This window comes from Athene cunicularia (assembly GCF_003259725.1).
Source record: "Athene cunicularia isolate RWA chromosome 1 unlocalized genomic scaffold, athCun1 chr1_part2, whole genome shotgun sequence".
Taxonomy (NCBI): Eukaryota; Metazoa; Chordata; class Aves; order Strigiformes; family Strigidae; genus Athene; species Athene cunicularia.
In genome coordinates, this window is record NW_020799092.1 from 12,959,804 (window position 1) to 12,977,650 (window position 17,847).

Sequence of the window (17,847 nt, forward strand, 5' to 3'; positions counted from 1 at the left end):
AGTACCCAGGCATCAGCTAGAGCAATCCTTATCACAAAAGGTGTAAGATGAAAATGTAATGAAAAAAAAAAAAAAAAAAAAAAAAAAGACCCACACACAGCCAAAATGGGAGAAAGAATGTAAGCTGGTAGTACCAAATGCAGCCCTGAGAGGACAACCTTAGGCATTAAGACACCTTTTACAAGCTTCTGCCCTAAGCAATAGCAAGGATTTAAGCTAATAGAGCAACTCTGCTTTTTACTAAGCCTAACAGTGACTGCAAAGGGGGTGAGGAAAATCAATTAATTTACCTATCACCTGTCCTGATCTTTTGCCTTTGGGGTTTCAGTGGTTTTTAAGCTCCCACATGGCATGGTCTTTCATGACAGTCAATAGCAGACCATTACTATTGTCTTTCCATCTGGTCTCCTTGTATGCATCTAGATAAAATAATCCTATAACTTAAGGCCCAGCAGGACTACAGGTGCCACCTCAAAATATTCCTAAACATGCCTAAGAAAGTAGTAAACTAAGGGGTTGAAATGGAAATGTTAAACATCTTCCACAAACCACATTCACCTTCCAATATGCATTGAAAGGGAATGTGTTGGTAGTACTATTGGATCCACCTACACAGGAATTTCTCTGACTCCAATGTTATTGATGATTCACACACCATCCTTTTAAGTATTGAATTTCTCAACTGGTTCACCCCTCACTAGACATTGTCTATACTTCTAAAGTCTCCTTTGAATGAAAAAAAAAAAAATTATTTTCTTTAACAGGGAGCAAAGGACAAGGGTAGAAAACTATATAGCTCTTTTTCACATTGGTTCACAGAGCTTTCCACAGAGTGGTAAAAATAATATTTTATTTCTCTTTCATAACATGTTTCTGCTTTCTACATTATAGAAGAAACACTGAATTCTCCATTATCCTTTCAGACAGGTTTGTGCTTTATTTTCAGGTAACATTGTCTTTTGTGCACTGAAAGCCTTTCCTGAAAGTTATTCAAGCTTTGTCTGTGGTTTTTGTTTGTTTGGGGTTCTTTGGGGGTTTTTGGTTGGTTTGGTTATTGTTTTCAGTTGTTTGTTTGTTTGTTGGTTGGGTGGGTTTTTGGTGGGGGTTTTTGGTTTTAGTTTGGTTTTTTTACAAACTGCTTTTCAACTATAAGAGATAAACCTACCCAAATATATCAGAGCACATAGCCTTTCTGCCTAGAAGCAGATAAACTTACATTTTAATTACCTTCCTGTCCTCTGCTCCTTCTGAAAGAAACCAAAATTTCATTGATTTCATATCAAGTACATTTTAGAGCTCTTGAGCAGTAGATGAAACAGCAGAAAAAAAAATTCTACAATCAAATTCAATCTGTGAAGCATCGTCAGATTAGATTAGAAGGTGGAGTTGGACAGACGAAAAAATTAGCAGTGTTTCTCATCCACTTAGAAGTTCAGCCGTCAACCAAAAACAATGGGGAGAAAGCAGCATCAAGCACAATAAACAATGGTAAGTTGAACCCTGGTAAGTCTCTAGATCAGTTTGTCTGCTACAAGCCCCTACAAGGCTTTCCAATCACTAAGTACTTCACAGACCAGGGAAAAAAGACAGCTCTAAAACCTGGGGACTCCCAAGCCTTAGCTTGTCTCAAAAGCTGATTCTCACCACAGCCCAGTTCCTACCACTTTTTAAGGAATGGCCAGGACACATCAGGTATCTGTTCTGAGAAAACACGCCCATCCAAATTATGCTTCTTTGGCTCTGGCCAAGGCACATACATAAGCACAGCAAAAAGGTACCACTAAGACTGTTTTGGTAAGATACTTAGCTTTCCTTCACTGATCCAAATAGCTTGCAGAGTTTACGCCATAAGCAGAGTAAAGGCTAGACTTTAGCCTTGTTTTTTTCTATTTAGAAAATTACAGGTAAGACCAACACACAAAAAAAGACCCTGCATATTTGAATACATATCAATATAAACTTACTCGAACATCTGTTCAAAAAACCAAAATGGTCATTTACCTCTTCTGTCTTCCTCCTTCTGTGCCTCTCCAATATACCCCCTTCAAACAAGGGAAAGTCCACCAAGCCTTTCTTCAGAATTCATTACTTCTGATGAAGACCCTTCCTTCTACATCAGCACATCAGTAATTATATGTGCCTTTTACAGTGTGAGGCATCAGGAATAAGAGCGCATTTTATTTTTCCAAAGCTAAGCAAGTCGTTTATTAAATCCTCAACAAAAAGATTAATAGGAATTCATTTGTCTACAGATCAGAGAAAGGAGTAAGGTTTTTTTCCTCTCTTTGCACATTCTCGCAGGTATTCTGAGAAATCTAATCCTAGTTTTTACTCCCCAAGTGGCCACCTCACTATTCTTTCTGAATGCTTAGATCAGGAGATTTGTTTTACTGCACTGGTATAGTCTTCAGAACATTGTTTTGGAGATCACAAAGTAAATCTAGCCAACCATTCTGAACATTTCTAGTACTACAGTTCTGCCTCCTGCATTCAAGGTCTGTAGGTTCCACTTAGTCTAGTCAGATGGACAAACTCAAATCTCCCGTTTGCCTTCTAAGCCTTATTTGGTCTCACTCACAATCCACTACTATACTTACCAGCACTTTTACTACACTTACCAGCACTTTTCAGGGTGGAACACCTTCCCGCTATTTATCAAGTACTTCTACTGCCTAAAAAGTGCATCCAACACACAGTAGCTAAGGGCCATTTGGAATTCAGTAAACTATTAACTTAAAATCACTCTAGCTAACAATTTATCATTTGCCTTGGCAGGCAGCTAAGCCAAACTGCTCTTGTGATCCAGCTTTATTTCTGAGAACAAAGTTATCAGCTAATCTTCAAGACTGAAATACTTCCACCATCCTTCCAGTGGCTTAGAAAATAATCTGTTATTATTCTAATGTGTTTTGTTGTTTGGTTTTAGTTTTTAAACCTTTTGCAATACCTTCTTATATATTGAAGAAAGAGTATGAAAACATGCAAAATTTTATTCCCATTCACATACTTTACAGGCTTCTGACTGTTAAATTGAACCATCCTAGACCTTTCCACCCATCCTCCAAAAGCCTCTTGTCAGCTTCTCTTTCCCCCCTATACACACTTGCACAGTACCATGCTACCCAGCTGTGTTCCTTTGCTGCTAATAGTAGTAGCTTTAGAATCAGTAGCTGGCAGGGACTTACACTGGTCACTCGACGGTAGATCTGCGCAGCATTTTGGCACTCGGAATAAGGATACTCAGACGTGGCCATCTCTAGCATACACATCCCAAAAGCATATACATCAACGGATTCATCATATTTCTCCTCATACATCTCGGGGGCCATGAACTCTGGGGTACCTTAAATTAAAAGAACGATTCAGACTCTAAATGTCTCAAAGCGAGCAGAGGCTGCTGGCGTTACTCACCGCAGGAGGAAGCTGATGGGCAGACCTGTGAGACAAGAGAAAGTGGAGGCAAAAAGAGAGGGAGGAAACCTTTAGTCACTGTTACACCAACATACTTTGTAAGTCTTCCATTGCAAGGCCTTTATGGAGTAAGAATGGCATGAAAGAACCGATGCAATTCCTGGTTTATGCATGTTAGTTAATATAAGTATTAAAACAGACTGGATCACGCTGGAGTCATATGGAGGGAGGAATAAGAAGAGGGGAAAACTGTAGACTAGCCATAGGCTGCAAACCAAATACTAAGGAGAGTTAAGACACTTACCTTTTCTCCCTGTAAGAAAGGAGGCATGTTAAACCTTGTTTCAAAAATTACCCGACTGCCCTCTGCTGCAAAAGAAGTAGTATTGGTAAGAGCCCACAGCTAGTCTCTGACCTGGTGCTCTCCATCTACTTTTTGAAGTAGAATGGTTTGGGAAAAGGCCTTGCAATGAAAAACTCTGTTTACAAATATAAATCTTCATGAAAAAAGGATAAAGGTAATTTTCTGCAAAGGCCACTCACCAGAGCCCTTTTCTTCATATACTTACCTTCACACCTGCAGTATATTTATAGGCCTACTGCAGATACAGGCATTAGTGAGGGACATCCTACAGTCAAAAATACTCAGAAATACAGAGAGATTGAGTTACAGGCATAGAGCGTGAGATTCAACAAGTCCCATTTAAATAGTGTGCAGAAAATTATTGCCCAGTGATATTGCAGAAAATTATTGCCCATCATAGTGTCCCCTCAGTAAGCAAAGGGACTGCATTGGATGATCAATTTACTTTAAGCCAGAGGTGCTTTTTGTAAATTTAAGTACAGAATTATTTCCTGCAGACACCAGATTCAAGACAGTTTACAGCTCATTCTATAGCCACACTGCCTGCTTTCACCACACTAAAAAAAAAAAAAAGGAGAGTGTAATTGCAATCATTTATCCAAAGGCTAACCATTGACAGATAGCTAGATATGAAGTGGTAATTTTCCAGTTATAAATTTGAGGATAAAATGGATATGCTTAAGAAAATGTATTTTTTGACACTGTATACTTTTCGTTCCTATTAATACTTTGAGCTGGTTAAGAAGCAGGAAATATTTCAGCAACAGTTTGCAAGACAATTTACAGGTACACACCATTGAACCCATTGATGAATCTAGTATAGGACTGTTGAGCAATACTGCATTTTAGCAAGCTAAATACTGAGAGTGAGAGCATCTTCATTCCCTGCAGTCTATCCACCCAACTATAAAAACAAAGCTGATAAAACCAATTCTTTCAAGAATTCACAAGAAAGACTATACTAGTTCCAAACCAATTTCTGAAAAGGTTATTAGAGGATACACAAGAACAAAGTCAGTGTAAGGCAGTACTTCCCCAACGCATCCTCCTAACTTAAAGTAAATCCACATTCTATAGACTCCCTGAGTAAGGCATTATACCACAGTCTGACTGTGATACAATATATATATATTCACTTTCTTTGATATACCTTAGTTTCTGATTACTCACAAGGTATAAGAGATTTCATATGAATCTCTGGCAACAGTCAAATAAAATATTGGCTGTATAAACTAATGCTACAGTAAATATCAAAATGTTATTTCATCACCAAAATGCATTTGTACATTTCTTGAGAAAGCATCATATTAAAGCTGAGATTTGTATGTAGTCAAGAGTGGTTTTATCAACAATGTTTCATTAAACTGTTGGGCAGGGCAATGAATCTATATTCCAAAATATTTGTTAATACACAAATATAAAAAACACAACCAAAATTACAGCATGTAATTTCATCAGGAACACAAAATTACCTCAACAGCCAAGAAACAAAGCCTACGTGCTTTCAGGCTTTGACCATGTACCTTTGAAACCACATTTGCAAGGAAAGCTCTTAAAAGACTCAAGTAGGTAGACTGGCTCACCAGCCTCCAAAACAGGAGAGGCTTACCTATCACACTTTTGGCAAAAGAAGCTCGTTTCAGGGTTGCCAGACCAAGGTCTCCAATCTTGACTGATCCAGTGGGGCCAGTAATGAAGATGTTGTCACATTTTAAGTCTCTATGAATAATGGGAGGAGTGCGCGTGTGTAGAAACTGTAAGCCTTTCAATATCTGACGGCACCAGCTTCGTAGTACTTTGATTTTCATCACTTTAAATCTCTTCAAATACCTAATAAAAAAAAGTAACAGTAGGTTAAACAGGTTCAACTAACAAGTAGTAGATTATGCTATATTGTTTGCTGTTCTGAAGTAAAAAAGCAGCAAGTGAAGAGACACACAAATGTGAACTTTACCTTCTATTTTAAAATCTACCTGGGCATTTCAAGCCTTCAGAGAAGCTAAAGATGATTCCCACTCCTAAAACCCACCCCCTTTCTTCTAGCCAGGGAACTATAATGATGAAAGATAAATGTAAAATGCATGATCTATAGCTAATAACTGATTTACATACACAGACACCCTATGGTAATTAGACAGTTGGCTTGCTATGTTTCAAGGCACTGCTTCCCTAAAGCAAGAGATAACGGCTTATGCATTACAACCATTATTTATCTATTCATTTAAGAGGGCTTATTTCCCTTCCTTTTTATCCTGAAACTGCTTCAACAGTTATGACTATGATTAAACAGGACTGAGTGGGAAGGTGGGGTACTAGAGCCAAAACATTAATAACAACCACCTAAGTACAGAGTTGTTGCAAACTGAGCTAGAGCCCTGAAGTCATTATACCTTAGTTATCAATATTAGTCCAAGCACTCTGGTCAAGGTTTCCAGGTTACACTTTAAACCTGTTTCAAATTTACTTGCTGAGTTATCAAGCAAATTAGAAATGCTTAGAGGTCATTTCCCTGGTGCAGGGCAGGGTTTGATCACCTGAATCTGACTGGTAAAACTTACTACTTCAAAACTATGGACAGAAATGGACAGGGCAGACAAATCTTCAAAGAGGCTCTGCCAAATAATTGATGTGGAAGAATTCGTATGTAAAGTCAGTCCCCCTTAGCAGGTAGAATTTGATCCAACCTTAATTGTTCTAACATTGCCACTTTTTAATATCCCATGTCAGAAGAATCAAATTTCACAACAAAAATATTTTCCAATGCTTCTGACCTAAGACTATGACTTTGACTCCTTAATTTCGACAGATTAGAGATGCCACAAGGTGAATAACCTATGACAGTATTCCATTGCTTTCCAGCAGTGTATTCTTACAACCTTTCTTTGGGTAAAAAAATTTAAAGTGAAGAGTTGTTGTTTTCTCCTCTTAAAAAAGTATAGGCTGGAATACATTTAGACAAACAAACCACCACGCTGTACATCAAGGACTTTATTATTATTCAACCAGTGCTACTCAGTCAAATTCTCAGATGAAGACCCGTTTCACACCACTGCAAGACTGGTAGTAAATTCTGTGACCAGCAGCATGGAGTCTAGCAACTATAATCTTAAAATTAAACCGAGTCATGTTCAACTATTCTGTGCTAGTGTTCAGTCTCTTTTGCATATCCAATTAATCAGGAGAAGTCTTGATGAATCACCTAAATCAATGCCAACATAAAAATGCAGTATATTACTCCCTTTTACTTTAATTTCTCCTGTTCAAAAGAAGATCTGGAAAATCAAGTTGCTAGTAATAATCCTGCTCTGAAAACAGACCTGTAAAAGCAATCAGGACCCAGTTCCAGAAGGAAATGAAGTCTGAAAACAGAATGTAAAGACAGGCAGGGAAAAAGCCAAGCCAAGGAAGGAAACAAACCAAAGGAGGTTCTGAATCACATCAGCTACCACTTGAATTCTTGCTATTGACACAACCCTCATTCATCTCTCTTGAGGCTGTTCCAAAGATCACATGGTAGGGGCACTTCAGTTCAGCATCTGGAATCCCTAATTGCATTCTTGGTTTCAAATATGCTAGTCTACTGCCAGCTTCTCACTGTTAAAAGGACCTCAGTCCAACCATCACCCAGCATCCTGCAGTGTTGCTGTCATTCTTCCATAACACTGTCATGAACTAAGTCACATGTCACTCAAGGCAGAAACCATTTTAAAATGAAAGCATATATAAATACATAAAAATACAAAGACAATCCTACTAGCCAGTGTGTTTTCAAATTTCCTAGTATCACAGGGCAACTTGGGTTTGAAGAGACCTCAGGACGCTTCTAGTCTAAGTTTCTGCTCAAGGTAGGGTCAGCCATGAAGTCTCACATGGATACTATGGGCTGTATCCAGCCAGGTTTGTAGTATCTCCAAGGATGCAGCCTACACAACATCCTGGGGCAACCTGTTCCACTGCCTGACTATCATCACTGAAAAGAACTTCCCCTTATATCAGTCTGAACCTCTTCTGTTTCAGTTGATGCCTGTTGCTTCTAATACATGCACCACTACAAAGAACCTAACTCCCTCATATGCCCTGGAAGGCTGCTGTTAGGTGTCCCACAAAGGATCCTTCTTCAGGATAACCAAGTCCAGTTCCCTCAGCCACAGAGCAGGTATTCCAGCATCGGACCATCTTGGTGGTCTTCCACTGACCCTGTTCCTACTTAGTCAATGCTGTTCTTGTCAATTTTACAGGGTAGTAGTCAATTTTTAAAAAGATATTTGATTTTTGCAAGAATACAACACAGATGAGAACACAAGGCCTTCTTAACAGCTTCAGTGAATAGAGAGAAACAGGAACTAAAGTTTGGCTTTCTGTCTCAAGGCTGTTGGGATTTTTTATTATTTTTCTTTACGCAGGAAGGCTACTGACCTACAGCATTCCAGCTCAAGAAGCTGTAGGAAACCCTACTAAATTACTAGAGGTAATTATGAAGGTATGTGTCCTACCAGATAGCTGACACATTCATTTAAAGTGGATTAGGAACAAACTATACAATAGTGGGGAAAAAACCCACCCAGAAGTCTACAGTTTAAAAGATCTTAAATTAATGAACCTCTTAGTTCTTTCTGGATAAAATAAGAATACCTTCATACTGCAGAGTACAAAATAATCTTACAGTCAGCAAATCTGAGTAATTTCTTCCTACCAACATCCTACTTTATAATTGTCTATTATTACTTTATCATCTTGCTTATGCCACCACATAACAAGCCAATCCAAATACTAAAATCTGTGAGGGAGAAAAAAGGGAGAAAGTAGTTAAGTCTAACACTACATACTCTAGCATAAAATTAAGTAATTTTAAAGGCATCTGTAGAGAGCTGTAAAACCTTTAGTTTATTACTGCTCTGAAAACAGCACATGAAGCAACAGATCTATTATTTTGAAATACCTTAAACAACCTCCGAGAATTCGTCCTCTCAACATACAGCTAAAAAGGAAGTTGCAGTATCTTTAGCCCTTTAGAAGTACTATTTCAAGAGACAAACACTTCTCCATAATTGCAGTCCAGACTCCCAAAGAGTCATTTTTTCCTTCTTTAAGTATGTCCATTTGTGGCTATCAATAAGCATCAAAAACACAAGATGTTCACAGGCTATTTTAACCAAATAGATGGCAAATTGTTTCCAGTTCCTACAGCCTGCTTACACATTTAGGATTTGAATGCTTCTTCTAGACTGAAATGGGCACTGAATTAAAATAACGACCCACAAACCCTGAATTTCACATGCTGGCAGTTTTATTTCCAGTAGATTAATGGTGACTGCATGCTCTCAAATAAGCTCATGGCTCTGCAAGTTTCTGCAGTGCAAGGCAAAGGCGCAGTTTCAGTGTAACCCCCCGCTAGCTCCCCACACCACTAGAGGGCCCTCTCAGCAGGTTTGATTTCCTGGTGTCTACTTAAAACTCTGGCTTAAAATTCACAGGTTGAAATTGCAGGTATCTGCATACTTTCAGATTTTTGTTAGGTACTACTTCATGACTTTTCAGATAAACAAATAGGCGGTGGGTTTGGTTTTTTTTTTCTTTTTACATATTATTTGTACTGTAGTAACACCCAAAACCTCCCAAAAGAGGTGAATTAATTCATGCTGTGAACTTTACAAACCAGCTCATAATAAGTGGAAAGCATCTGGAGAGGAAAAGGAAAAATTCTGACAAGTGAAAATAGAGCATTGTCTTCCTGAGCTCTCAAAATCTGCAAGTTTTCTGCACGTGCTTATTAGGACACCACAAGGAAGAATCTGACAAGCTTGCTAACTTAAAGGATGTTCTACCATACCCTGCAGTGCTAGTAAGACACCTCTTAAGAATATCCCTACAGAAGGTTAGCCCTCAGCAAAAGGGCTCTGTTCTTATCCATTCGGAAATATGATCTATTTCTATTGCTCTGATTTTGTGCTAATGATTCTTAAATGTTTTGATGTGCCTTAATTTACTTACGTTTTCAATGTTCCAGATGTCATGAGTTCTGTCACAAGAACAATACACTTTTTTCCTTTGACTGTAGACTCCCAAGAATCATAGAACCTGACAATATTGGGATGTTGAAGCCCTTTCAACATCCCAGCTTCCTCTTTAAATCTTTGTCGCTCTGACTTGGACAGCTTCCGATCCTAATGAAAAAGAAAAGTTCTTACTCAGAGAAACAGCAGGTTGAAAAACAGTCAGGTACACTCAGTGAACAAGTAAGAATCAGCAATCTTAAATGCTATTTGGTTTGCAATTACCCTTAAATACTCTGTTTAGAAGACAGTCTATTACAGTCTTTTTAATCATATATTTTTCTTTACAATCCGATTGCTCTGAGGTAAAAACTGCAAGCCTGTAGATTATGTCCTTTTCCTGTTTCCTCTTCCTCTTAATGAATTTAGTCATTGCCTGACTTGAGGTGGAAGGGGGACACAATGTCCTCAATTATTCAAGTGTTCACGAGTAGACAAAATTAAGATCATTTAAAGCATCTCATGTTGTACAAAACAACAGTATTTAGTTATTCCTATGTCTATAATATCCAGACCAATGGTAACAGATGGGATTAACCCTTTGTATAGGAGGTAAAGCACCAAACCTCTCTAACATATACGGTGTACTTATAACTGTAGAACATCAAGTAAATGCATTGGATTTTCTATGATTAAAAGCACGGCCTCATCATTTAGCAAGTTTCCTGTAATCTAGCATCAAGGAAAATAAAAACATAACTCACTAGAGACAGAAAGCAATCTTTTGGCCAGAGACAGATCATGAAAAAGCATTCCTGGACAATACTGTTGTATTATCTATCGACTGGTTATCATATATTGTCAAGACTTTGAGCACCTGTTACCAGAATAAGCTGCACATCAAGACAAAACAAGTCCCTCTGTGTCATTCAGTGTTCTCAGCTTACTAGTGCATTACCAATGCACCAGTAAGATTGACTGACTGACATAAATTGGATTCACATGCAGTTTGTATTTAAAAAAAACACTGCAGGATATAATTAAAGCCCAGAATTTTAGAATCACTGTTTCTAACAGTTTAGGAGTAACCAGTGACAATAGTGACCTATTTGTCAAATGTGAATAAGAATTTTAAGCCACTTCGTATTTCCTTTTCAATTAAAAGGAGGTAGTAAAAACATACCAGGTTTACTTATACTGCTCACAACCTCCTACTGTCCTCCAGGCAGTCATTCCTCTTCCTTTGTTTACAGGTAATGTGTTCGTCCAATATAATTCAGCCATGCCAATATCAAATCCATCCTATATTTACTTAGATCATTAACTTTTTCAAAGAGGTTCACAGAGTATCTTTGGGCATGGACAAACTTCATTTCCAGATGAAGCTCCAGTTTTCAGAAGTGTAAAAGTCTTCCAGGTGAAAGTTTGAAAACAGGTATGAAATTACCTCAGGGATCAGTATCTTATCAGTGCCTACGAATGTCAAATACACACATACTTTTACAGTTCTTAGGATGATGCTAAATCCTTAAGCCTCTCAAATTGAGTCTATAGGCATCAAAGCATTCAATCCTGCATTTCACACTGCAGAAATTAGCACTACCACCTCTTCTCCTTCATAAGCATACTTACACAAATAAATTTCAATATAACATGTTTGCAGACACACTCCGCGAACATTTAAGTATTCACATCTACTTAGGTGTTGGGGTTTTATTAAATATGGAAGTAATACTTCCCTTTGAGCTATTCTACCCATCTGATAGCTTCTTTCATTACAATAAATAGGGCAGCACAAGTTCTGTTCAAAACCAGTTAATCTTGACTACTACAAACAGCTGTGATACAGAAAAGCAGTGAGCTGCAACTGTTATCAGTCAACAGACCATATACACACTTCTAAAAAACACTTGATGCTTCAAACAATACAAAAAAATCACAACAACATAATCATCCTTACAGTAAAATAAAGCAGTCTTCTCAGCCTTTACACTTGATCCATATAATCCACATTTTTAAAAATGTACAGCTGTCAATCCGATTATTATATATGGTAATTATAAAAACAAAGCTGCAACAGTTACTTTTAGATCACTATTAAATTTAGCCATGTAATGTGAACACCTGCATTCATTTTTATCCAAAACCTAGATTTTAGATATACATTTGGATTCAATTTCCTTTATTTTGTGCATTCTAACAAGTTACCTACCACAAACACTACTAACCAGTGTTAGACTACACTGGACAATTAAATTCTCACCTTAATATATGTAAACCGAATCTCCCTTAAGGGCCTTACTCAGTTTTCCCTACCACTGTACTACCAGCCCCAAATAGAAACTAACAAGTGCTAATCACTCTTATCAATGAACAGACTCTTAACGGGCATGCATATTTTCACTCATTTCTCTTTCTGGTCACATCAGTGACATCATGTTCCTGCAAACATTATCTGTGACGTTTAAACCAGATAATAAGCACTTCAGTGCTGGCATTAAAAAAAAAAAAACACCACACACTAAGACAGTGACAATATACTAACTAATTCAACACTACTTTGAAAGTCACAGTGCCCTGATGATCTGGGACAATTCTGGACACAAACACAGGCCAACAAACTTCACCCAGACAGATACATTTTTTGCAACCAAGGAAATGCTGCATCCTTTAGTAGCATACTGCAGCAGCAAAAGTTAACATTAAACAGACCTGCAAGAAAAAGACAGAGAGGCCACTTGTTTCATAAGACTAGCAATGCATACTACCATTAACTACCCTTATTTCCTTGGATACAGAGCCCATATACTCATCCACAACAGGTTTTTTATATTCTTTTCCTAAAGGAACACTAATGCTAGGTAACAGAGAAGGATTAACACACTTTTGAAAAAACACACAACCCTAGCATTCAGGAAAATATTAGATCTCATGTACAATTATACCACCAAACCTGTATACACAATGACTGGTTATACTCGTAAGAACCACATTCTAATGCAGCCTACAAATAGCCTACAGGCTAACATGCAATTTAAAAATGACAAGTACATTTTCAAAACTTAGTGTATTCCATACATCAGAATTTTAAAATATATTAGACACTAAGACCTCCCAAGACTGTGTAGAGAACTAGAACAAAGCCCATCCCAAATATTACATTTTGGCATCCTTTGAGCTGTTAGTATGGACAAATGTCACAACTTTATGCTCTTTCTTGTACAAAGATGCAATTTAAGCAGCTGCAACTACTAAAATACTGAGGTAAGCAAAAAAAATAGAGTACCATATGTAATTTGGGAGACTGAGACATGGTGCTACCAGCCATATTAGGTATGAATAATTGGGGAAAGGCAGGAGAATGAGAACATCTTATTACATGAAATCCACACACAGAGTTGCTGTACAGCAGAGCTGTAGCAGAGAGAAAGAAGCCATCACCACTTAATGTGAATTTTAGAAAGCATTTTTCAAGACTTTGGGAAGGGGTCAGCTTTCACAATCTGTTATAAGTGCATACTCCAAGAGATTCAAAAGCCCAGATGAGTCTTTCCAACAAGGCAGCTACTTGGGGCAATATTCAGATTCCACTGTGGTCTTCAAGCAGGAGGCTACAGGAATGCAACACCCTCACCTCTATCTCCACCTCTAAAGAAGTAGTAAAAGGTTTGTGGCACATTGTTCAAAATAAGCACTCCTTTTGATTAAATTATCTTGAAGATGAATCAAATAAGCAGATCTATCCCTTGCAACCTTCTTCCTATAACTCACAGTCAACATAGGTATATAGATGGATCATTTCAGCATGTATTCACTGCTTTCATCCGGAAACACAAATACAGGTTTCACAACTTAAAGTTCCAGTATCACAAAGACTGGTTAAACAAATTTAATGTTTTCTTTTATTTCTATTTTATTTTTATATCAGACAGAAACTAAACAAAATAGAGAGACAGATAGGATGCTTCTCCATAAGCCTAGGAAACTTGAACACCTTTAAAGAAACCACCACTTTAAGAACAGTTAATAATATATGGCTTGATATCCTATCCTTCAAAGACAAAACTGTTTTGGAATTCCTACTAATAAAATTAGAAGATGGATACCCTCTCTCCTTCCCCAGCCTTTTTATCACCATAATGAAATAACCTTAGGCAGACAAGACAAAGTCCTAAGTCTAGAAGTCAGCAAATCACATTCTTGTATCTCATTTAGCACATGCTGAGCAGATATAGCCCAAATATTTAAAAATATACAAAGCTGCCCAACTGCAGGAAAGCTTGCTTCCTAAAATGGATTTAACCGTCCTATAAAATGGCCAGCATTGTTCTTCCTGAATTGATAGCTTCCCCAGAGGACTTAAGTGTCACATCCCAATCACTGGGCTGCCCTTCGAACAAACTGAAACAGATGCATCAAGCCCACTCTGTTCATTTCATTCATTCCTTTCCACCTACATTAAATTATTTTGACAAGCCAGGATAAACAGCAAGGCTTCCCAGCACGTGACCCACAGTTCTGCAGTGCCAGGGGCCTGAACAGAGACAGGCAGCAAGTGAAACAATTGTTCAGCTCCGAACAATTCAAATAAGCTTTTCTTGGCTGTTTCCACTTATCCATGTACTTTCCCCTCTAATTTCTTTTGGTCAGGAAAGAGCTCTCAGAGGTGTTTACATTATTCAATGTAAAACAGAGATCTTGGTCATTCATGATAAATCAGGTATAGGCATACTCTTTCACCAATATACTTGATTTACAGGAGCAAGAATTACACACAGAACTGTTACTATCCTCCTTCTATCCCTGTACCTAGATGCCTTACATAAATTAAAAAAAACCAAACAACCCAAAACAAACCCCCACTCCCAAGACTACCTATTGTACCGAGCCACAAAAACAAGGCTCATCAGTAAAAAATGCCTATATTGCTTTGGTGATTTTTTTTCAGCCAAAGCTTAATATCTATTCAGCAACCTTAACAAGGAAAGAAAATACATTTCTGGCACCTAAATTAATCTTAGATTTCAACTGGGTTGATCACTTAGCCATTGAGTTTACTGAGTGATTTCTCATATGTTTTCCTTTCTAACTTTCGACAGTCCCTCTGAGTTCTGTCTTATAAACATCATGACAAGAAATGACACATCTGCAAAGCATGTCACACTACTGCAAGCAGTTGCAGAGTCTGGCTCAGACCCCTGAAGCAGCAGAAGAGCCGCCTTAGCAAGGCATCATACTCTACTCAGGCCATTTGAGTCTGCCTTTCATTCAGACTGAGCTCAACTAAGGGTCTTGCCTCCACTGTCCATTTTTTACTGACACCAAATGGCCTGAGCTAAATTCTACGACAATCCAGACGGCATTAAACAGACACGGATATGCATAAGAAACACACTGCATTTCACTCTCAAATGCATGCTTCAGGATAGCAAGCAAGTGAATAACAAGAGAAATACTCTACATGCAAGGAACTAGACCTGCTAACTCATGCTATACATCCACAAACGTAACTTTCTGTTTCTTAATATCAAGTAAAATTAACATAGTCAAAGTGCCAGGGAACCTTTCTGTACAACAGAACAAATCTGACTTGAAATCTTTCCATGGTGTCCATCTTCTACAAATAAGTAGACTCACAGGTGATAGAGGTCAACTTTAAACTGGATTTTTAAAAGAAAAGGCTTAATGTGTGAACTGCTACAAAATTTAAAGAGCTGTTCCTTCTTCCATAATATGAGGAAGATGACCAATAAAGAGAAAACAAAAAGACTGGACACATTACATGCCACGCACAGGTTTTACTAGCTTTTTGCATATTCTGTCACTAGATCCAGAAATTCTACATAGCTATACTGTAGGGACAATTAGTGGGTTGTTGGTTTGGATTTTTTAAAGTAGAGCAACACTATGTAGCTTTTTTTCTAGAGATGCACTAGAAAACACACAGGAAAAATTGGCAATGAACTGTCTTCAAGTGGTACAATCTGAAAATGTACAGCCATGACAGACTTGGAATTGCTGTTGAATTATAGATAATCTGAATCACAATCAAGGTAAATTATATCTATCTGTGCTGAGGTTACACCAAGGAGCATTTTATCAAGCTTTCCCAATGTCTGAAAATGTAAGGGGAAGACACTGCTGCTGCCAGCCTATTATTCAGAAGAAGAAGTAGTATACAGAAGAGACAAATGTTCTTCTGTGTGCATTTCTGCAGCATATGAGAAAGGCTTTGCAAGCCTTTTAGGCAAGGTTAATGAGGGGTCATCAGAGGAGAAGCTAGCAAGACTGTGCTCTGATATTCAGCACTGTTAATGGAACTGAGGCTTTGTGGGCTGCAGTGTTCTCATCCTGAAAAAATCTAGCAGTTAAGAGGAAAAAAGAGCACAGTGACCACTGAGCGAGATTAACAAAGTATCAACAAAGAACCCACTAAATTTAAAAATTATCCAACATTACGCATTCGGTACCTAGAAATGGAAATCTCTGTGCATAAGAACTGCAGCTACTTCTCTGTGTCAACACATAAACCACCTCAGACTTTTCCAGTGTTAAAGACTAGGCAGAGAGAAAAAATTAAGGGAGGGAAAGTGACTGCTCAAAATGCATCCCTGTACAGCAGCAGGCATGAAAATTGGTCAAGAATCTGCACAGATCCTTCCACCAGTATACCTTTCTGCAAACCACTGAATGCAAAAAAAGTGGTTAAATGGAGCTGAACAGCTGCTGTTCCAAAAGTATGCATCCAGGCTAAACAATGACAGTTCTCTCAGCTGCTCCTCATGGTCTAGACCCTTCACCAGCCTTGTTGCTCTTCTTTGGACACGCTGCAGCACCTCAATGTCTTTCTTACTTGAGGGGTCCAAAAGTTTTTCAGTCCCTTTCTTCCTCATCTTAGTTTGAGGATGGAAGACAAAGTTCATGAGGATGGGTAGCAGAATGAAAAGAAATGCCAAGTTAACACTTACTGAAAGTACAATCTCACATTGCTGCTTGGTAAGTCTCTACAAGAAGAATCAATTTTATATAAGCTACAGACAGTCTTTGCATGCAAAATAACCTTGAGAAAGATAACACTAAAGTATAATATATATCCAACACAATGGAAAAGAGTAGGCTTGAGACAGTTATCTATTACACCTTTTAAAGTTTCTGACTAAGGTAAAATTTTTTTTGTAGGCTTCCTCTTACACAAGGTATTAAAAACACTAAGTTTCAGGAAAGTACACAAGTAGTAAACAAGTGAAAGGTTGAAGGGTTATTCACAGTAGTTGTTTCCTGGTGAAAGGCATCTACCTGTACTCTTCTGTATTTTTATTTCTGGCATTTCAATGCACAATAGAGTACAAAATTCATTAGAAGATGCAGTTAGTCAAAAACACACAAAAAAATAAAATTGCTTCTTGTCCTTTCTCTTACCATTGATAAGGTAAATGATAAAGCACATATATCCCAGTTTATTGCTGTTGCTTGAAGATCAGAATTAAATAAACAAATTACACATGGCGACATAGATTATACTTGGGTAAACGGATGGTGGGAGTAAGAAGAGGAGGAAAATTAAACTCTCAATGATCAGACAGAAGGGGAAAAGACACAAGCCTTCATCAGTCAGGATTTAATCTGAAGAAGTCAATTATACAAATCCTGAAAGAGTCGATACTTGAGTAAGCTTCAGAAAATAAGAAATATAACTTTGTCTTAACATTGAACAGGGAGTATCTGCAACTAAAGCCTAGGTATGTGACTGAAAGATACAGTACTGATCCCCATTTTATCCTGCAATTGTTTGTCAGTTTTGATGAAGCTATGATTCATCACCAGAGGGGAAGGGGTGAGAACACCACCAATAATTATATTCCTCTGATGTGGTCACTTCCCACTTTTACATATGTAGTAACACCTGTGCCAGCAGCAGTAGTAGCAGCATTTAAGACACCTGGTGGCAGCAGTGTCATAGACTTAGCCTACACCTGAAGAGACATCCTCAGCAAGACTCCCAATAACAGAAAAGGCATCAGAACTGAAGTCTGTGCTTGCCTGCACCAGGTTCTGGCATCACTGAACAAAACTGACCTG

General features: G+C 38.0%; 1 protein-coding gene across 1 annotated transcript in view; it reads right to left on the reverse strand.

The window, feature by feature from the left end:
* Positions 1 to 17,847, reverse strand: part of WNK1 (WNK lysine deficient protein kinase 1) — a 103,829-nt gene that overhangs the window by 59,979 nt on the left and 26,003 nt on the right. Inside the window, exons 2-4 of the mRNA XM_026868680.1 lie at positions 9,767 to 9,939; positions 5,385 to 5,605; positions 3,186 to 3,343 (exon numbers count right to left, since the gene is read on the reverse strand). Of these exons, the coding sequence (XP_026724481.1) occupies positions 3,186 to 3,343; positions 5,385 to 5,605; positions 9,767 to 9,939 (552 nt within the window). The remainder of the gene's footprint in view (positions 1 to 3,185; positions 3,344 to 5,384; positions 5,606 to 9,766; positions 9,940 to 17,847) is intronic.